General features: G+C 50.8%; 1 protein-coding gene across 4 annotated transcripts in view; it reads left to right on the plus strand.

Annotated features, from left to right (window-relative positions):
* The window catches only part of RPS6KA2 (ribosomal protein S6 kinase, 90kDa, polypeptide 2), a 445,332-nt gene that overhangs the window by 358,520 nt on the left and 64,838 nt on the right, over positions 1–21,974 (plus strand). For all 4 annotated transcript variants that reach the window (XM_011934953.1, XM_011934954.1, XM_011934955.1 and 1 more), the window contains 5 exons: positions 1,703–1,809; positions 5,410–5,447; positions 6,193–6,335; positions 13,173–13,243; positions 15,015–15,103. In XM_011934953.1, coding sequence (XP_011790343.1) covers positions 1,703–1,809; positions 5,410–5,447; positions 6,193–6,335; positions 13,173–13,243; positions 15,015–15,103 — 448 coding nt within the window. The remainder of the gene's footprint in view (positions 1–1,702; positions 1,810–5,409; positions 5,448–6,192; positions 6,336–13,172; positions 13,244–15,014; positions 15,104–21,974) is intronic.

Raw genomic sequence — 21,974 nt, forward strand, 5'->3', positions numbered from 1 at the left:
CCTTGGGTCCTCATTCAGCAAGTGCAGGGCCCAGCATCTTACGGGGCGGGTCACTGTGCCAGCGAACCTGCAGGACTCACCTTGGTCCTCATTCAGCAAGTGCAGGGCCCAGCATCTTACAGGGACGGTCACTGTGCCAGCGAACCTGCAGGACTCACACCATGAGGTGTTTCCTTTCTGTGGAGAAATGTCCTGCTCTTGTCCTTGGGGGTTACACTAAGAGCTGGGGGAGTGGAAAGACAGGTTTGCCTCTGAGCTCTAAATTGTACACACAACCCATGGTGGGCCACATGTGGGTATGTCAAGTCAGAGGAAAGAACCAGGCCACCAGCAGAATGTGCTGTCAGCCAGTCCACTGAGCACATGAACCAATCTAGAAAAGAAACATCCATCCGGGAAAGGCGCTGGCCAAGCGTGGAACGGAGGACGGGGACTCGGGGGGATGGTGGGTGACTGGAACATACATCTGGGAAAGGCGCTGGCCAAGTGTGGAACGGAGGATGGGGACTCGGGGGGCTGGCGGGTGGCTGGAACATACATCCAGGAAAGATGCTGGCCAAGCGTGGAACGGAGGATGGGGACTCGGGGGGCTGGTGGGTGGCTGGCACCCTCTGGCCACTGTCGGGACGTGGAGCCTGCGTGTCCAGCCCCGTGGAAGAACCCCCTGTGTGAAGTGTGTGCCCAGCTGTCAGCCTGACGCCACTCACTATTCAGGCACCCTGGTGACCTTTCTCCTAGTTTTGTGCTTGCCAGGCAGCCTTCTGGCTGCGTGCTGATAATTCAGTAATCATATGGACTTGTAGTCTCCGTAATGTTGATTTCTCCTGACGCATATAGAAAATGGCTTGTGGGCATGATTTGGCTTTCTTGTAAGGGGGTCTACAAAAGCTATGTGCTGATTCGAACAAGTCAGGGGTGGGGATGAGTCATTGTGGGACGATGGCTTTGGGGTCTGTTGGGCTCTGAGGCCTCATGCATATTTCGGCTGGCCTGAGTGAGCCCCCAGCACATGGACACTTAGGCCATCCCTGCCTGGTCACCTCCAAGCCCTGAGCTGTCCCTGCCACAGGGGATCCTGGAAGGTGGCCGCCCACCCCAACACCCAGAAACCCCTCCCCACCCCGTCCCCTCGGCTTGGGGCACCCATAGCCGACTCTGCACCTCCTGTGGGTGGTCTTTGGTAGAACTAATCCCACTTTGGGTTGACAGCAGGTTACGTAGGCTACTAGTTTGCATCAACCCAAGGAGTGGAGATAGATAATCCATGGGGAAAGTGATATTCGAGACCCATTTTCAGTCACCTCATCAAGCCCTCACAGAGTCTTATTTGTGTTAAATTTGTTACGAGTTCACATCATTAGCACTCATATTGGAACGTAAACCCAGACACCTACTCCAGAGCCAAAGGACTTGCAGGGGCGAGAGGGACACAGAGAGGAGAGGCTGAGTCTCAGCACCCCACTCTCAAGGCGGCATGAGTCATCTTTGCAGGACACCCTCGTCTCCATCCGCTGATCTTAGAGCTGCAGAGGGAACTTACTTTTCCATGAGAAGAGTCAGAAAACCACGCCACGCTGGGGGCCACAGCGTTCCACAGAGCAGACCGAGCCCAGTGTGGTCTCAGTCCCTCTGGCAGCGTTCTTTAAAACACACCAGCCGTAAAACAAGTTAAATGTTTTGTTTTTGTTTTTTTTCTTACTAGGTCATGTTCACGGAGGAGGATGTCAAGTTCTACCTGGCTGAACTGGCCTTGGCTTTAGACCATCTCCACAGCCTGGGGATCATCTACAGAGATCTGAAGCCTGAGAAGTAAGTGAGAAAAAACCAGGGCTGACTTCCCCACACCCACCAGCTCCGTGTTTTTTGCTGGCCCGTGTTGGTAGCCACTGCTAGATATTTATTTCCTAGATGAGGACGTATCAGAGAGCAGGCTGGGAGACTCGTGTGCCGGCAGGACTGGCTCAGCCATCAGGTACAGGTATGACCTTGCTGATTTGCATAGGAAACGCCCAGGCCGGTTCTCACCTGACACTCATAACGCCTGAGGGAGGCCAGGCTCAGGTGTGTGTCTGTGATGTACAGGAAGCCAGAGCTAGAGAAGGGCACGCCCACCACCCTGACCCACATTCCCGCCCTCTCTCCTGGTGAGGCTTATCTGGCCACTGGGGACCATCTCAAACATGGCTACCTCCAGGGCAGTTTCTCCTCCTCTGTCATCTCTTCCCCACCATCCTCCAGATGCGGGAAGCCCTTTCATCTACTTCAGGAAGCCCCCGGAATGTGGTCAATGAACCTCTACTCAGTTACTCATCAGCCCCACCTCTAGGTACCCAGTCAGATCAGCTCACCCAAGAACGTATCTAAAAGACAATGTCCCCAGAATTCCCAGGCCCAGAGTCCCCTGAGATGTGTGTGTCCTTGGCAGTGGTGACCTGTGACGCTATGATTTCTAGGATATTTTGCTAATCTGTTCTAAATTTTTGAACAATAAAGTCCCTCCAAAATAATAGTGTTCCCATTTTCCTTTCGTTGTTGTTGTTTTTACATTTTCTTTGTAGACCCGACACATAACTAGGAGTGATCCACTTAGAAAAGACGAGATTTGGAGGATGGTATCTTAGGTTGAGTTGACCTCAGCAGTATCCCTGAGGTGAAGTAGCTGATTATCTCACTCACTCTTCACTGCCCTGAGGGCCTGATTAATGCCACCCACCCAGACCAGGGCCCACAGCCGCCCCTAGATGAGGCATCACCTGGTGGCCTGGTGAGACCGACCAGCCTTGGGTACCACCAGGCAGCCCCGAGCCTATGAGCTAAGACCAAGGGGGCCCTGGGGTCTGCAAACAGGTCTCAGCTGCTACTCCACATTCCTGCCCTGTCACCTGCGTGGAACTGAGAAAAGACAAGCCCTGCTCTGAAGCTGGTGTTGTTAGAGGCAGCTGTCATTTATGGGAAACAGCTGGGTTTACCCAGAAACCAGGTCACATCCCATATCCACCGCAGGCTGTAAAATGCATTTGCCCATGTGCCTGATGATCTGACTGTACCACCAGTCCGTGGAATGCCACAGCTGCACATGTGAGTTGAAGACGTGTGTAAATACAGCTGGAGCGTCCCTCCTCTGAAGGTCCAAAATCTGAAATGCTCCAAAATCCAAAGCGTTTTCAGCCCCAATGTGACACCCCCCAGTGGAAAGTTCCACACATAAGCACTTAACACAAACGTGGTTTCATACACAAAATTATTTAAAGTATTCTATAAATTAGCTCCAGGTGATGTGTAGAAGGCATATATGAAACATAAATGAATTTTGTGTTCAGACTTGTGGCCCATCTCCAACATATCTCTTTATATCTAAGTAAATATTCCAAAATCCCCAAATCCTAAACACTGGTTTCAGGCATTTCAGATAAGGGATGCTCAGCGTAGAATCATAAAAGGCTTTATCTGGAGTAATCCCACGAAGAGAGTAGCCTCCTAGCAGCTGCTGTCTCCCCCCAAGAGCTGCAGCACAAGGCCAGATTTCCATTCCAAAGTGGGTCTGACCTAGAACCCCGTGGTGCTGAGCCCTGGGCCTCCCCTTTCGCCCCTCCCTAATTGGGAGGTGATTGCAGAGCCTGGACTGTCACCTTGGGTCCTTGCAAAGGTCATCCCAGAAGTTAACCTCGTGTTAATTAGCCTCTAAGTCGGAGTTGCCGTGTTGTGAGTCTGTGCTGTGAGTCTGTGTGGAGGTTGGCACTGCTCCTCTTCCCGTGGCCCTGGCTGTTGATACCCGTGTGTTAGACGCACACCCCGTGCATCCACTCAGGCCGGGAGTGCTGGTTCTCGTTACTCCTGAAGGTCAGCGTGATCCTATAGCTAAAAATAGCCTTATTTAACTGCAGGCTTGAAGGAAAAGGTTGTGTTGTTCAATTAGAATTATTAGAAAATGAATCTTGAAAGGTGCTTAATTCTGGGCAAAGATTGAATGTGCCCAAAAGGCAAATATGAAAACATTTGCCTTGTTCATTATAAATTGTCATCTTAATGATATGCTGTAACTTTTCCTTCCCATTTCCAGAAAATAGTAGGTATTTTTTTTAACTCCGTGGCAGATTTTTTTAATTGTAGAAAAATACACAAGACTTTTACAGTTTTAACCACGTTTAAGTGCCCAGTTCCGTGGCATTAAGCACACTCCACTGCTGGGCCACCATCCCCGCTGCCCATCTCCAGAACTGTTTCGTCTTGCAGAACTGAAGCTCTGTCCCCCTGCACAGGATGCACAGTAGCTCCCCAGCCCCCGGCACCTGCCATCTACTTTCCATCTCTGTGACTCTGACTCCTCCAGGGTCCATACATTTTATATTTGTAAAATCATATAATACCTGATGTTTCGGGATGGGCTTATTCCAAGCATAATGTCCTCCGGGCTCCTCTGTGCTGTAGCGAGTCAGGCTTTCCTTCCTTTCACAGGTTTCTGTAAAGGTGTCACAGATTAATCCTCCAAGCCTTGTGTGTTTCCAGCCCACTTCCTGATCTCTTTAGGGCGAGGCTGGTACCTCCCAGCATCTGGAAGAACAGGATTTAATTACAGCCAAATAAATAAATAGGGAAAGTTTGGGGCCACAGGGGTGTCAAGGTATCACAGCCCAGACTCCAGCCTGACGTTCAGGGAAGAAGGGATTTACGCCTGCTCCCAGCCCTTTACGGACCCTGCCTCCATTCTCTATGCAGGGTCCACCCCATGGCAGGATACCTGGGAGGAGCAAAGGCAACTCTCATGTCAGGCACGTGGCGTGACAAGGGCTTGGCAGGGAACAAGACAGGGACCCACTAGCCCACAGGGGTGCCAAGTCGGGAGCAGGTCTCATCCCAAGATGTACCTGCTGAAGCCTGAAGCTCCTTGGTGCCATGGCCCCCCTGCTTGTGCAGGCTTCACCTGGGATAGGTCTCAAGAGCCAGGGCAGGGATCAGGGGAGGATACATGGGAGAAGAAGGGGGTCTTTGGACATCAAAGGCATCCCGAGTGCAGAAACATTCCTTCTGCAAGGCTCTGGGTCTCCACAGGCCAGGGCGGTCCCAGGACACTCTCCACCTGTGCTTCGTGCACAGCAGTCTGGAGGGCTCCCAGACCTTCCCTGGGGACCCACGAAGGTCTAAAGCCAGCAGTCCCCCAGCTGCAAGAACACACATCCCTTTGTCCAGGTGGTGTGACACCAAATGCGTTGTTGAGCTGGGAGCTGTGGAGGAGGGAGGCAGGATGGGAAAGCCCACTGCACAAGCCATGGGGACCACCTGGGCCAGCTTCATCAGGGCTCCCTGAAGACGTCCACCCGCAGCTGCCCCACAGCTCCGCTCCGAGCTCTGCGTGCCCATCAGCAGGCTGGTCTCTCTCTAAATCATCTGTTTTCTTTCCCTTTCTTTTAGCATCCTCCTGGATGAAGAGGGACATATTAAGATCACAGGTTTGTAAAAGATGGCAGGCTCCCTCCGTGGCTTCATCTCAGCCCTGGTAACTGGGGACAACCTCAAAGCCCAAGCCCTCTTATTTAGACCACCCTTCCCTTTGCCAGATGCTTGTCTCTGATTTGGCAGAATTTTCTATAGCTACAGACTGGTTATGGCATTGTACGTCTTCATAACGTCCAGAACCATGCAGCTTCCCCGGTGGCCCCTTCTTTTCCCTCTCCCCCGCCAAGCTCTGTTTGCTGGGGCTCCTTAGTATCGCTGGGTGTCTAGTTCAGGAGCCCCAGTGCCCAGTGCTGACCTTAGGGCAGACATCTGGTGTCTTACTGGAGTGCGGCCTGCAATGTGGGCCTTGCTGATGCCCAGTGCCAACCTGAGGGCAGAGATGTGGAGTCTCGCTGGAGTGCGGCCTGCACTCCTATCCTCACTGATGCTGTCCCCGCCTCCTCCTCACTCCCTGGACTGTGGTGGTGGCCACGTGATCGCCCTCCCTGTTTCTATCTAAGCCACCAGCAAGTTCAGTCAAACTGGAAACAGCTCCTCTAGTCTCAGGACACCCCATTTGTATTAGTTCCCTATTGCCCGAGGGCAAGCTCACGTGGTCCTGCTTTCACTGAGCAGGGCTCTGCCACACCCACCTGGAGAGGGGGCAGAGCCCACAGAAGGACACTGATGCCCACCAGTGTGGGTACCCCCGAACACAGCCAGAGACTGAGGCAGTGTGTGTGCTTTGTTTGCGTGTAGATTTCGGCCTGAGTAAGGAGGCCATTGACCACGACAAGAGAGCGTACTCCTTCTGCGGGACAATCGAGTACATGGCACCCGAGGTGGTGAACCGGCGAGGACACACGCAGAGTGCCGACTGGTGGTCTTTCGGCGTGCTCATGGTGAGCCTGCCCCGACCCCCTTCCGTGCTATGGTGGCTGTTCCCCACGTGGACCCCTGTCCCCAGGTTGGTTCAGAGGTCCCGGAATGCGGAAGAAGGCAGTGCCTGAGGGCTTGGGACACAAGGCAAGTGTCCAGGCCAAGCATTTCCCGGCAGCCTCCTCCCCATCCCACGTCCCCACCTCAGAAAGCGGGGCTGGGATGCAAACGAGAACGCAGACGTGTGAGGAGTTGAACCCTCTTTATGCTTTGTGCTCTTCGGGCTTAGCATGATGATTACAAGAGATGCCATGATTTTCGTATTAAAATATTTTTCTTATTTAAACACAAAATCCTTGCACTTAGTTACAAACTGAGACGTACATGGAGTTAGGCATTTTTGCATCGGTGTCTGGGAAAGTGAATTGTCTCTGTCACGTTTTAACAGACAGAGTGCATAACCGAACCCGGTTTGGACGGGGTCTTCTGCACCCTAGGAACGGTGTGGGCTCCTTTTCCAATCCTCAGAGGACCCTCCCTCCCTCCCCCAATCCCACCCTCCCAGCTGGGCAGGGGGCTCGTGACCTCAGGGTGGAGCGGACGTGCAGTGAGTGCTCTGGAATCTGACCTGGATGACAATGGGGTTGTGGCATTTCAGGGGTATCCCGCACTCCGGCCTGTGCATCACACGCAGGAGGAAACTGAAGCCGTGAGCACTTTAGGAAATGGGATGAAGGTTGCTCCGCTGGCGTGTGGCGGAACTGTGTGCCTGCCAATCCCAGTTCCCTTCAGAGTTCGGGCCGCCTGTCCCTCCCACCACACCCCACCCCTCGTCCCCTTGCTAGGGAACCCCAGTGCTGAGCCCTGTGGTGTCTCCTGGGGAACCCCTGGCTGGTGCCCAAGGCCTCACTGGTCCTTTGCCACTTGGGTCACTTCACTGCACCACTCTCTAGGCTCTGGTCTCGGCCCCAGGAGCTCACAGACCCTGGCTGTGTCCCACGTGCCTGCACAGGCTGCTCACCTCTCCCTGAGGGGCAGACATACATTAGACGAGCTCCGGAGATGGGTGTCCACAGCCTAACCCAGAAAGCCAATTCGCAGTCAGATGCCCACATCACATTCGTGGCTGCTCCTGCCTGGGAAGCCCCTTCCCTCCCTGGTCATTCCTGCCTGGTAAAGCGTGTCACAACAGAGACAGTCATGCCGTTCAACACTGTGTCTCACTGTGTCGCCCAGGCTGGAGTGCAGTGGTGCGATCTTGGCTCACTGCAACCTCCGTCTCCTAGGTTCAAGCAATTCTCCTGCCTCAGCCTCCTAAGTAGCTGGGACTACAGGCACCCGCCACACCCAGCTAATTTTTTTTTTGTATTTTAGTAGAGACGGGGTTTCATTATGTTGCCCAGGCTGGTCTCGAACCCCCAAGCTCAGGCAATCTGCCAGCCTCGGCCTCCAGAAGTGCTAGGATTATAGGAGTGAGCCACCACACCCAGCTTTTCTGGCCTTTATTGCTACAAATTTAAAAAACAAATGGAGAAGCTGAAAGAAAAAAAAAATAGGAGAACAGAAGACATCAAAGGAATGATCGAAAGATGGAGACACAAGGAGGGGCCAGAAGAAGAGGAAATGAGACCACGTTGCATTCGTGTTGCTCCAGCAAACTCCTTCCGGGTTCCCTCCCACCATCAGCCCTAAGACAGAAGCACCACCGCCAGTGGCCTTTGCTGACCCTGGCAGGGTTGGTGGCTCTGGCTGGTGGCTCTGGCTCCGGTGTCTTTTCGGCACTCCTGGCTTGCCACTGCTCTAACATCTACCATCTTTTTTCATCATTGTCTGTCTCTCTGAGTGTCTCCTGGCAGGTGGAGTTTCTTAAACACCAGTCACGCTTACCCAAGATGCCCCAGCACAGACAAAAGTGCCTGTACCCGGTCAGGCCTCCAAGGGACCCATGACGGAGTGAGGACACCAGGGTGGAAGCAGAGAGGCACTCACACCACCCAGACCCAGTACCCGGCGGCCTTCACCCGTGCTGGAGTCCCCGCCCGCCCCCTCCCTAAAGCATGGAGAAGATGGCATTGAGAGCTTCTGAAGGAGGCCTCGCCCAGCACTGCCCGGCACGTCAACACACCAGGCACCCTCCTCCCGCGTGCCTCCCTGGGCACAGGACATTTCTTACTGAATTGTTCACTTGTTTGCTGGGATCGTCCCACGTTCCGTGTCTCGTGACAGCTAGGGAAGGGGTCCAGCTCCAGAACGGTTATGTCCCTCTCGAGCCCGAGGCAGAGCTGGCTGTTGCAGTGGCGACCACAAGCTAAGGCTGCCCGGCCATCTTCACATTGGCTCTCAACCTGACAATCTTCAAGCCGGCAGGAAAGACTGTATTCTTTCTGTGCCCAAAAATGAAAACTAAAGCTTGAAGAGCCTAAATGTCAGGCTCAAGATCACAGATCGTCCCAGAAACACATTGTCATTTAGTCCCGCCCGCCCACGTGGTGACGGGCCACACACAGGCAAAGGTCTTGACTGTGGGGGCCCCACGCTTCCACACTTCCCTGGGCGGCATCAGAAGTGACTTCTGAATTCTCGTTTGCAGCTAAGAGATGAGCCTTGGGTGACCTTTCAAGTCGTATCTTACCCCAGCCTTGTAAGGGGATCGGTGCAGAGCCGTTGTGCGTGTGAGGGGCCTTGTTTTAAAAGAAGGCTGAGACCCTGGAGGCCACGTGCTGAGGGAGTGGTCCTCATGTGTGGGCGGCCATCCATCCCCTGGAGGTGGATATGTCCTGGGATCTCTTTCTGAGGAGCAGCATCCGCAAGTGCTCTCCACAGACCTGGAAGGAAGGATGCCTATGCCAGGGGCAGGAAGTCAGTGTCCCTGAATAAAATTCCGTGTCTGAAATTTAGGAGCTTGTACCTGGAGAAGAATGTGCAAACCTGGTGGCCGGCTGCATGGTGACGTTTGTAGAATTTCCATTACTCCTCTATGCCAGACTGGAGCCAGTTTCTAGAAGGATATTTGGGTTGTGTTTTGTAAACATCTAAAGCATCTCTTGAGCACTCTGGTTTCATGAGACCACTTTATCCTTCTCCTGTTTCTTAACCATGGGCACGGAATGTTCTGGACATCCCGCCTCAGGTGCCATGTGACGTGTCCTTATGCCACCATAGCAAACATGGATGGTTCTGGGCTCAGGCTCTGCTGCTTGCAGCTGGACCATTCATCTGTAGATGGTTGTGAGGAACGGCACCTTCCAAGGCTGTTTTGAGACTGAGATTCTTGGCACTCAAGAGTTGGATGCAGCACATGGAGTGAGAGCAGCTCGGATTAGAAGGCGTGTATCTGTGCATGCAGGGACCTCCACACACGGGCATGGATCAACACAGCTGTCCGAGACCCAGCCCCTCCATACCTGCAAAGCCAGGCCCCCTGCCACTTTGAGTCACCCATCTCAGGACAGGGCTTGTCCTCACCTGTTTTCAGATAAAATGTTAACTTGCTTTTGGTGCCCTTTTAAGAACGGTGATCGGCCAAGTAAACTTGAAATCGAGGCTCCTGTCACCAAGGGTGACACAGGCAAACGTCTTGACTGTGGGGGCCCCACGCTTCCCAGAGTCTCCTCCTTCCCCTGCCCCCAGTACCACTGGCCTCCATGAGGTGCGTCCTGCCTGTGCCAGGGCCGCCACTCTTTCCAGGTTCCTTAGCTGTCCCTTTGGACAGGGCTTCTCAGCCAGCACTGTTGAGGTTAGGGCTGGACACTTCCTTGCTGTGGGATGCCCTGTGTGTCATAGAATGTTTAGCAGCATCCATGCCTCCCTCACTGGATGCCTGTAGCACCAGGAGCCCCGGGCATGACAGCCAGAAATGTCTCTAGTCGTTAGGAAATGTCCCCTGGCACGCAACGGTGATCCCAGTTGAGAAGCACTGCGTTGTGTCTGTCCAGTTACCTTCCCAGAAGCATCAGGCCTGCACCCTGTGGAGCTGTGGCTGCATCTCCTTGAGCCCCTCTGTGCCTGTCTGCAGCCTGGTCTCGGTGCCAACTGGGAAAGAATCCCTTGGAGTGTCCTCCCTCCTCCAGTGTGTGTACTTGACTATGGGACCCCAAGATGAACCTCGGCTTTTCTCAGTTCACCCCGGAAGCCTTGGCCAGCCTCGGTGCTGCTCAACAACACGGCAAAAGTCTCACTGTAAATAACGTCCCAAGAAACTCATCAGCAGCCTGAGTCAGTAATGCTTCAGTATTGAAAAGTTCCCGGGCAGCTCAATTCAGACGACCATACTGAAATTATCTCCCTTCTCCACTGAAAGGGGTGGATAAGGGGATGGGAAAGGCAGCAGAACCCCATGGCTGGTGGAGGCTGCAGAGTCCACACCTCACCCTCAGTATCACCCCACCATCAACAGCACCTTCATCACCAAGAAGCAGTTACTGAATATCCCTGGATGCTGTGCTGGGCGTTCTCTGGCTGAATAGATGGTTGGGGACCTGCTACCATGTGAATGGAGGAAGAAGGGGAGGAGGAGAGAGAAACACAAAGCAGTGGACCCTGATCACAAGGGAATCATCTTCAAAAGCTAAAAAGAAATCACCAGACCAGGCGCGGTGGCTCACACCTGTAATCCCAGCACTTTGGGAGGCCAAGGCAGATGGATCACTTGAGGTCAGGAGTTCAAGACCAGCCTGGTCAACATGGTGAAACCCTGTCTCTACTAAAAAAAAAAATACAAAAATTAGCCAGGCATGGTGGCGCATGCCTGTAGTCCCAGCTACTCGGGAGGCAGAGACAGGAGAATCACTTGAACCCAGTGGGCGGAGGTTGCAGTGAGCCGAGATCGTGCCCTTGCACTCCAGCCTGGGTGACGGTGCAAGAGTCCATCTCAAAAAAAAAGAAAGAAAAGAAAAAATATCACCAAACAAATGTATGCAAGATACCAGTCCATCAGCAAAAAATAAATGATATCCAGGCATCCGGATAGGTACCATTTGTGTAACAAGGATTAAACGGTGTGTACGGGATGATGGCTTTCTCATTTCACAGAGCCAGAAGTCTTGTCCTTGGAAATGGGATTTCATAGTGCTATTAATAGACTCAAAAAGGAGAAAGAGCAGAATAGGAAAGGAGTTCCCTTTGCTAATACAATTCTATTCTGAGAGATATTTCAATGTGTATGATCAGCTTATAAACTTTCATCCTGTTTTACCAGACGAACAGCTCATCTGCCAGTCAGAGCATTCTGGCCTTTCCAATTTAATTACACTTGTCTCTTTTTCAATTCTCATCTGGACCCCTTCCGCCTGCTTTTTATTACTTTTGTATTTATTGATTGCCTGCAGCCTGTCTGCTCTGAGTTCCCTCACTTACTCTGTGCACACGATGGACAGCACATTTTAATGTGACAGAACAGGCTTCAAACGTCAGAGCTGGTAGAAAAGTTTTCATTTCTTTTAAAATGTTGTTTTCAGAAAGCAGACTGGTAATATTAATAAAGCCTTAAATGCATTCATTTCTTTAAGATTATAATTTCACCCCTAGCAGCCTATCATAAGAATAAATCCAAATCTTAGGAAACCATCTGTGCACATTTCAGCAGTACTTATAATAGCAGAAAATTGGAAATGTCCTAAGTGTACAGCAATAGATAGACTCATGATTACATTTTGGCATATCCACATGTTTGTTAAGTGATATTACAAAGATTTCATCATAACCATTGAAAGTTTTATATTATTCTGTGAAAAGTTAGTATACAAAACCTTATCTGTGTTTTTAAAACAAAATAAAAAACAGCTAGAAAAAATTACTAGGAGCAACTAACAAATGTTAATTTTGGATATCTTTGGGTAATGGAATTCTGCGTGATTTTTTTGGGTCTTTCTACTTTGTGTATCTCCCAAGATTTTCAAACTGCAAAGGACGAATGCTGGAGGATGAATTATAAAAGGGCAGAGACACATGCAGTAAAAAATAAGGATGAGAGAGGATTCAATAAGACCATGTAAACACCTGCTTCCCCGTAATTTAAACTGACTTGAAAGACATAGAGTTGGATTGATCCTTGGGCACATTTCACTTAGATTCAGCATCTTATTTTTATGAAAAGATTGGTTGCTGCTGCCACCCTAGTTTCTTTTGTGAGACGCGGTCAGCTGTGCACCTTGCTCTGATGAGACCATTCCGGGTCACTGCTTCCAGAGTGCGTGTAATCACCGCTGCATGTGCCTGGGGGAGTTGGTGCAAGAAACTCATGCTCAGAAAAGGCTGCGCTTGGTCCCCTCCTTATCTCAAGCTCCATCCTGGCAGATGTCCAGTAATAACAAAATAAGGGTGTAGGGTGTGGCAGCTGTATCTGAGAGGTTGCTGTGCCATATTGTCCTCATCAGAGGCTAATGGCCATGGTCAGGTCTATCTCGTGCTGGAAGCACTCTGGCCCCTGCATCCTGGCATGCATGGGTGTTCAACATGAGCTAGCTGTTCTCCTCCTCCTCCTAGCTCATCCCTTCCACGACACCTGCCAGGGCAGGACAGGGTCCTAAACTGCATGTAAGATGTGTTCGTCCAAACTGCCTGACCACAGGACCCCGCTGTGCCTCTTTTCTCTGCCGTACTCGGTGCCTGCTAGCCTGCCACAGAGTGTGATTATCTACCACATCTGTCATTCACCCATCTCATCCACCAAATGGCAAGCTCTGTGAGGCAGTTTTCATCACTGTTGTACCACAAGCACATAGGCCAGTGGTTACACTTGACTGATGGAGATTTTGAATGAGGAAATGGACATGGTAGCAGGCTGCCCCGCTAGGGTGCTTCGCCATGAAGCCGGGTCCGTCTGGATGAATGAACTCACTGTACTCTGTGTTTCTCTGCAGTTCGAGATGCTCACGGGGTCCCTGCCGTTCCAGGGGAAGGACAGGAAGGAGACCATGGCCCTCATCCTCAAGTGAGTAGTGTGGGAGCCACCCCAGAGACCTGTGAACACCTTCTGATATCAAGAGCTGCTGCCTCTGAACCTGGAACTGTGAAGTTCTAATTACATTGCTAGGCTTACAGTGCTGAAGTATTGTAAGCTGTTTTCTAAAAGTCACGGTTTTACACAAAATGGTAGCGCTCTTCCATCAGTAGCAGTGGTGATAGGGTGCTGGGCATTCTAGTGACAGTGGGTCAAGGGAGCAGTTGCTGGTTTGGCTCATCCTGCTGAGTGGTTCTGGTGAACTCTTCTACCATAGATAGCTTTCCATCAGTAAGTCACTTCGAATGTGTAGTGGCTGGTTTTCAAGTGTGATGATTGGTGACCTCCCAGAAGTAAAGTGTAGACAGAAAAAGACACAAGGCCTACAGGGCCTTGTCCGGAGAGATCACAAGAGCAGGGGTCTCCTTTCCCTCCCCACCTGCTGACCCCATTCTTATAGCACTCCTGGTTGACCTTGGCAGGACTCAGTATTATTTTACCATGTGACTGGTTACAAACCATTTTCTGCTTTCTTCTCATGAGAAATCATTTACTAAGCCAAGGTTTTGCTCTCAGACTGTAGGAAGAAGCCTGATCCCCATGCCACCTTGCCATAGAATCCTAAATGTGAGCAGACACCGCCGACCATCACTGTCCCAGAGCAGATGGAAGGAGGGCAGGAAACAGAGAGGCTGGGAGCCCCTAATCAGTTCCTTCCTAAGTGAGGCCGCTTGGTGGAGGAGTCATAAAACCATTTGTCCTCAGGAGCCACTCTTGCCAACTCTGTTTGCAAATGGACACGTAACTTTGATAAAATTGAGAATCACCTAAAACACCACCAGCTCGGCTTTTGTAAGCTCTGTCCTTATGTAGATGGAAGGAGAGAGGGGAGTGAAGGAAGCTCCATCGTGAGGACCCTTTTGTAAAGCTAAGGAGTGTCTTTTTATTTAATCAGCCTTTTCCTCCATCAAGGGACCTTGAATTGCAGCAGACACTAAGAGCTGCAAGTCAGGACCTTCGCGTGATTCTCGTTGTTCACATTTTAAGGGAGAAAACACGTTCTTTACTTTTTCTAAAGCTGGAATAATCCCTGACAGCAAGTCACGGGTGTGGTGTGGCCTCAGGGCATTCCACTTGGGAGGGATGGAGAATTTCTGGAGGGGTGCACCAGGCTCTGTGCCCGGAGTTCTCAGTGTGCTCTGAAGGCCCTGGTGGCCCTGAGACCCTCCTGGGGTTTGCAGGTCCTCCTCTCGCAGGTTTTCTTCATAGCATCGCAACAGACTGAGCACAGGGCAGACAAGAGGGTCCAGCTGTCTCCTAAGAGCCAGGAAGAGACCCACCAAAATGCAGAACAATGCCACGAAAGGCTTTTTTATATGTTTGTTTGGGAAAACATAGATAATTTCCATTAACAATGCTATTAATGTTAATGGGAGTGTTACTGTTTTTTAATGATTTTATTAAATAATACGTTTATTAATAAAAATATTTATTAAAATGAAGTAAGAAATATAAATTATACAGATTTCTCACTTTCCTTTCTACTGTGGTAAATATCACAGCTGTATTCCACATAAACAAAAGCTCTTTGGTGTCCTCAGTAACTTTTAAAGCATAAAAGGGTCCTAAGACTCACGAGTTAGATAGAGCACGGCTGCTCTGGGTGACTGTGACTGAGGTCTCTGAATGCTGACTTGGGCCCTCTTTATAGCTTGTCCTTGTTCTCCTAAAATAGATCCTAAAATAGGATTCTGTTTTTTAGAGCCAAGCTGGGGATGCCACAGTTCCTCAGTGGGGAGGCACAGAGTTTGCTGCGAGCTCTCTTCAAACGGAACCCCTGCAACCGGCTAGGTAAGAGTCCCCGGGACACCCCACCACGGGACACCTCACCACGGGAACATGCAGGGTGCTGCCCCCCGAGCCACAGTGGAGACGTGGAGGGCCACCCACCTGCTCTGGCCCAATGCCCACTGAGGTCACTGAAAACAGACCTCACCTAGAGGTTGAAATAGTACCAGTGCCATCTGAGCTCCAGGAACAGAGGCCCCTCCAGGAAAAAACACATAGTTGCTGCCAAAATACCATAAGCTCTTTTCTAAAAGCCACTGGTTTTACCCAAAATGGTAGCGTTCTTCTACCAATCTGACTTCCCTGATTTTTGAAAGTCTGTAAGCTAAGGACAGAACCATTGAAAAGCTGCTTCTAATTTAATTCTCCCTAAATTAAGAAACCTCCACATCTGTTAAAATCAGGATCTACTTTAATATTAACAACTGATTGATATTCTTTTTGTGTATGTGACAGTGTATTGCGGGTTACTTCGTGTGCTAGGCAGGTCTTAGCGAGTGGGCGTGGCCGTATTGTCTCAGAGTCAGACAGCAGCCAGAGCAGGGTGTTTCCGGTTCAGACAGCAGCCGGAGCAGGGTGTTTCCGGTTCAGACAGCAGCCGGAGCAGGGTGTATCCGGTTCAGACAGCAGCTGGAGCGGGTGTTTCGGGTTATCTTATTACACAAGAAAACAAAAGGAACACGTTCTGTTCTGGTTTTTTTTTTTTTTTTTTAAACTCTAACCGCACAGATAGAAGACATATCAGAGGGGAAGGCAAAAGTTAAATGAGGAAATATTTCATTTCGGAAAAAATACTAGATTTACCTCTCTGCATGCCCCAACTCCAAAGAAAGATGGACCCATTTAGCTTCTTCCCCACATCAGCTTCCATTGCAGGGAACTTTTGCATTAATTTGCAATCCTTCAGATTAAAAGTGAAGCTAGTCAAAAGTACCTTCCTACTCCACAGTAATATTTTCGCAATGTGAGGTCATTGATGTGTAACTTTGTGATCTTAGAAAAAAGGAGTTAAGGTGATTTTTAAAAATCAACATCTATGTATCTAAAGTACTGAGTAGTAATACCCACGAAATTCATCTTGTAATGAATTGTCATAGTTGTATTCACCTAATTAAACACATTTACATCCAATTTCCAATCCAGATTTTTATCACGTAAACCACTCTTCCTTCCTGCAGATTCGTCTTCATAGGAATTCTTTATATAAGGATGTCCCATAGTTGTCTTTACGAGGCAGTTCTCCTCCATGTAAGCAGATATTTTAAATCCCACTTTACAGACCTTTCAGTGATCACCCACCATCGATGCCTTTGTCCACTCGGCCTATTTTCATTATTCCACACAACGCAGTAAAGCAATTCCTCCTTGTCACTGAGCACCTCTGCATGCCAAGCGTGGCTACCAGGAGAGCAGGTGACACGGTGAGCTCCCTGTGGCGTGGGAGCCGTGAGAGCAAGTGACACGGTGAGCTCCCCATGGCACGGGTGACGTGAGAGCAGGTGACACGGTGAGTTCCCCGTGGCACAGTGATGTCACAGGGTGTTCTGCCATCACTGTCTGCCAGTCACTGCAGGCCATCGAGAAAGGCCAGGGCACGTGGGTGTGTGTCAAGAGAGTAAATCCCTGCAACATTTCAGCACCTTGGTAAAACCATCAAAATGTTAAACGTATGCACCCTTTTGCCCAGAAGTGTTACTGCTAGAAATCTCTCCAACAGAAATAGCCATACCCGCATAAAAGGGATACAAATAAACAGTGTTTACCAAATATCTTCCTGTTTAACAAAGACCTGAAGATGAAGTAAGCCTCGATCAATAAGGAAGTCACTGGATCAATTACAAAACCTCCACACCACGGCCTGGGGCTGGAGGACAGCATCTCAGCCATGGTTCTGCACCGTCTGCATTTTGGGCTGATTAATTCTTGTTTTGGGAGCTGCTCCGTGCATTGGGGCTGATTAGCAGCATCCCCACCCCCACCCCATGATGATCAAACATCTCCTGACATTGGCAAAGTCCCCCTGTTGAGAATCTCCACGTTGCTGGTACTGACACGGAAGGGCCAGAGTCTAGACTGAATTGCAGCCCGCATGGCTAGAGAGTGTAGACTCGCCCTGCAGTGGAGCCCGTGCCACCCACACCACAGTGAATCTGTGCCAGGGCACAAGGCGGCACTGTTGGACCCAGCCCCCAACACCACCTGGCAGGGCCCTGTGCTGGTGTCTGTGGAAAGGACTGTGTCCAGTGCATTGGATGAAAACTAGCTAGCAGATCACTGCACACATTTTACAGCACTGTCACCAGTCGAGGGTCTGAGAGGCTGGGGAACCGTCAACCAGACAGAGGCAGCTTCCTTAGAGGGGTATTCGCCAACAGTGCCGTGGACAAAGCTGAAGGCCCCAGCAGAGCAGCCCCAAGTCACCGAGATGCCAGTTGGGGGCGATAATGAGATGGGAGGCCTGGGATAGAGAGTGGTCAGGACCAGAGAGGGGGATGCCTGGTCAGGGTGGAGGGCCCGTGCTGCAGCACACACAGGGGCACTGTGTGTGTGTGTGTGTGTGTGTGCGCGCGCGCCCGTGCGCGCTCACAGGTGTGTGTGGGGTTCATGGTTTGGAGGAACCTGCCAACCAAACAGAATTTTTGCCACATTGTTGTTACTAGGACCCCTCAGCAAAGTCCTAGATGGGACCTGAGATTCCAACCAAGAATCATCAGGACTCCTCCTTTTCGTCAGTGGTGACAGTCGTAGTTAGCCAGGGTCACAGCCACGTTTCCAAGAGATGTGCAGCTCCTAAAGCTGTCTGCACCTTGGCCCTTCACTCACTGGTCCTGGTGCACACCCCCGATTACACAGTGACTCAGCTCAGGAAACGCAGCAAGGGCTCAGCGCTTGCCCTTAGTGCCCAGAGTCCCTGTGCACACGGGGCCTATTGTGGACAAGACCTCACCCTCTGAGAGTGGGGTCGCCAATGGTGGGAGATGCAGCCTTGGACAGAGGAACAGCCTGGGCTGGGAGAGGCAGAAAGGGCCCGTGTCCCACCCTGTGTCCTCAAGTTGCCGATTCACTGCAGTTTTCCCAAATCTGGGTGTGGTCTGGCCTTTTGTTTGCAGACCCCTGTTCATCACTGTATGTCTGGGGAGGTGGGGGAGGCGGTGTTTCTTAACTCTGGGGGTGTGTTTGGAGACAGATGCAAGTTGAAAAGCGTGTCCCTCAGCTAAGCCAACGCATGGCAGCGCCCTGGTTTGTCCAAATGCCATGTCAAAGGTCATGTTTCTTATCTGAGTCTTCCAGGTTGTGAATTAAATTGAGTCCCTTTCATTTAAGTCTCCGTCAGCACTAAAAGCAATGCAGAAGTAACCCTTCCTAGACGGGAGGGACGGGGGCTCACTGTCAGGGGCTTGCTGCCCGGCTCAGTGGATCTCAACCCACTTCTGAACGTGCCTGCCTTAGAATTGGGTTTGCAATGCTGTGAACTACCACAAAATGCACAGAAACATCTTTGCACGCCATTTCTACTCGTCTCTCAACCTTGAAGGCTGTCCACGTCTAGAGCCCCGGTCTCATTTCATCAGCCTTTTCAGTGTCTGGTCCAGAGCTGTTCTTTTCTGTGACCCTGGGTCGCACCTTTATTGTGTCTGTGGCTCTCCTCCCCATGTTCTCTATGCTGCTGGGTGTAAGCACTGCGTCCTCCACATAGCTCTGGGAGGCAGGCCCCGTGGGCGGTGGGAGAGGGTGGGTGGACAGCTCCAGTGTTCCCCTGCCAGGGCGGATTTCTAATGAACCAGGAGAACAGGTCGTTCTCCAAGCCTCAGGTCTCCCCCGGCACGGCGCTGTTGATGAGGATGAGAAGATGCCCCGGCACTGCACTAAGACAGTGCATCATCTGACTTGAATTCTTGCGACAGTACTTCAAAGCAGGTCAAACAAGGAACTTACGAAATTCACTTATGAAAACAGTTGTATCCATAGGAATTGCTTTTAGCTGCTGGGAATAGAACCCTTAAATAATTTTAAATTTTTTATTCAATTAATTTAGTTTTCCAAATCACAGTTTCATTTTCTCTTATTAACGCACCACGTGGTCGTTGATGAGTTGTAGACGTTGGCAGCTGAACTACTGTCAGGAGCCCAGATCTTCCTGTGGCTTCTGTTTCCCATCCTCAGTTCTCTGCCGTTTCATCCTTATCCTTGGTGCCTTGTGATGACAGCGTAGCTGCAACAGCTCCCGGCATCACATCCTCACTGCAGGAGAAAAAAAAAAAAGGAACTGGATGGGGTCAACTGCCTCTGTCCCCTTTGTCATGAAAGCAAGGCTTTTCTGGAAGCCCCTGGGAGTTTTCTGTACTTCTTGCTGGCTGGAACCCTGTCCATGGCACTCATGACACGTGGCACTGTAAGGAAGGCAGGAGAACAAGCATCTGTGGTTGGAGGAAGGAAACGAGGGCTGGAGTGGTGGCTTTCCTGGCCAGGCAGCTGGGCCGGCCACAGGTATTCACTGAGTGTTGAGATCCAGGAAGGCAGAGGTTGTGTCTGGCTCATCTTTGTGTCTAGCTGCCAGACCACGCAGAGGCCCTGGTGAATACACGTGAACTCAAGTGAATTGAAGGAATTGCAGTTGTTGTTTAAGATGCTCTGAAAAGCTCCTCGCCCCAAAGTGTGTGGAGTTTGGTCGAGCCTGACCCTTGGTGCTCCTGCTTCATCTCTATCCATTTTCCCTGTCAAGTAGTAAAGCAGAAAAGACAGCACAGGTTTGCGGGCACGTCAGGCCTTGGACACCTGCAGTGCCCACTCGGATGCAGGGGCTCTGCCTGTGGATGTGGACATCATGCTGGTTCTGTGCGCTCACCTAGAATTCTTGTTCACAAAGTGTTTTTCTCCTAGTGACTTGCACAATCCTGCATTCGCTTAGCACTTCACACCTGCCAAGCACGCACCCCTGTCATCTCCTCCGATCTTCATGACAAGACTGTAAAATTGTGTTCATTTTCCGTTTGAGCAAGGCTCTGTTCCAAGGTACAAAGGCTTGCCCCAGGACTCTGTGTGTGCAGGAGTCGGCTCTAGTCAGCACCCGCCCAGCCAGAGACAGAGAGCAGTGCAGCTCTCACAGAGGCCTGGGTCCTCCCTTCCCGGATGTGGAAGCACAAACCCGTTCCTTCTCCATGGGCTTCTGAGAAGACTACGTATGAGCTTCTCTTATTTAATGAGGACATGATTTGCCCTTAATCTTAAAAGGGGGGAAAAAAGGCCCTGTTCTTCTCATTCTTCATTAGCATGACATTCGGGGTCTTCAAGATTAAAAATGGGCCTTTCTTAATTCTTTCCGATCCCATAAGAAGTCAGGCCTGATTTTTCCTTTCCCCTGGGTGTTTGAGGGCCATCCTGCTGCTAGAAGCTATGGATTCTCTGGTGTTGGCATGGCAGCAGGATGTGGGAGAGCAGGACCTGGGTGGCCATGGCCGTAGCTTTGTGAGCTTCTGGTCTGCAGCCCGCAGTGGCATGGGGGTTGTCTGGATTCTGAGTTCTAGACCTGACTAGGCTGTGGCCAGCTGCACAGCCATGGGCCCTGGCCCTGCTTTTCTCTGGGAAATGAAGGTGGTGTTGATGGTCCCTGTAGTTCCTTCCAGCTCCGACAGCATGCGGCTGCGCGTATCCTCTCCCCACACACATAGATGTCCCAGGTGGTCTCTTACCTGGTGTGGCACAAACATGTTCTGTAAAAGTGACCCCATCAGAACCCGCTTCTGCTCCCCTCAGTCTTCAGGCTGTGAAGCTTGGGGCATCTTGTTACATCTGGTTTTCGAGAATCTCTGCTTGAGGCAATTGGAAAAGTGTTGGGACTCTTTATTGAAGGTCAAGGCTGCACGGCCACCTTTGTTTAGAACAGTCCCTTTTGGGAGGCAACTAATTTAAAATGATCCCCCAAATTGACTTCATGGTGACGGCATCCTGTAGCATGGCTGTAAAGCACTCTGGGGTTTTAGGGAAGATGAAGTAGGATGTGATGTCTCTCTCCCTCTCCCCTCCTTCCTCTCCCTCATCTTCCCGTGTCTCCAGTCCCACCCAAACACACAGATTTCACTTATTGAAACTGGAGAAGTTTATGAAACCTTTCCATTTTACTAATTTGGGGGGGATTCCCTCCTCCAGCGGCTAATCCTGTGGAGCCAGCCTGAGAGGGTCACGCTCTATTTCCTCATCGTCACCTGAAGCTGCCTGTGATCGCAGCCAGAATAAGCAAGGCCTCTAGGCATTAACTGAGTGGTTCCCTGTCATTGCTCCTGGCTCTGGTTTCTAAGACAAAAACAAACTATTTAGAAAATTATTTCTTTCCTCCAGTTCCAGGGCAGGCATGGATACTGCCACCTGTCCCAGACACAGTGTTATTCAGAGAATTTCCTGGGACAGTCCTCCCCCAGCGAGGGCAGTTGCATTTGAAAGGAAAGGGTGGCATCTCTGCAAAATCGCTGAGGGCCCAGATCCCAAGATTCATCTGTTTATCTCATTGGAGCACATTTGGCTCTTGGACCCCAATAGCTGAGGCAGAGTTTCCTGCTGGAAACTGGTGACAACCCGAGTAAAATGAGAAAGAACCAAGACTTCCAGTGTACCTGTGTGTGCCTGCACCAAAACAAAGAGATGCACATGCATTCTACCATCTCATCAGAGAACTCAACAGAGCCCTCCACGCTGCAGCACATACTTTAAGATCTGTCAGAGAGATATACGTACTGTCTACCATCTCATCAGAGAACTTAGCAGAGGCCTCCACTCTGCAGCACATACTTTAAGATCTATCGGAGAGGTATATGTACTGTCTACCATCTCATTAGAGAACTCAGCAGAGGCCTCCATTCTGCAGCAAATACTTTAAGAT

Source organism: Colobus angolensis, unplaced genomic scaffold, assembly GCF_000951035.1.
Source record: "Colobus angolensis palliatus isolate OR3802 unplaced genomic scaffold, Cang.pa_1.0 Scaffold14, whole genome shotgun sequence".
NCBI classification, from domain to species: domain Eukaryota; kingdom Metazoa; phylum Chordata; class Mammalia; order Primates; family Cercopithecidae; genus Colobus; species Colobus angolensis.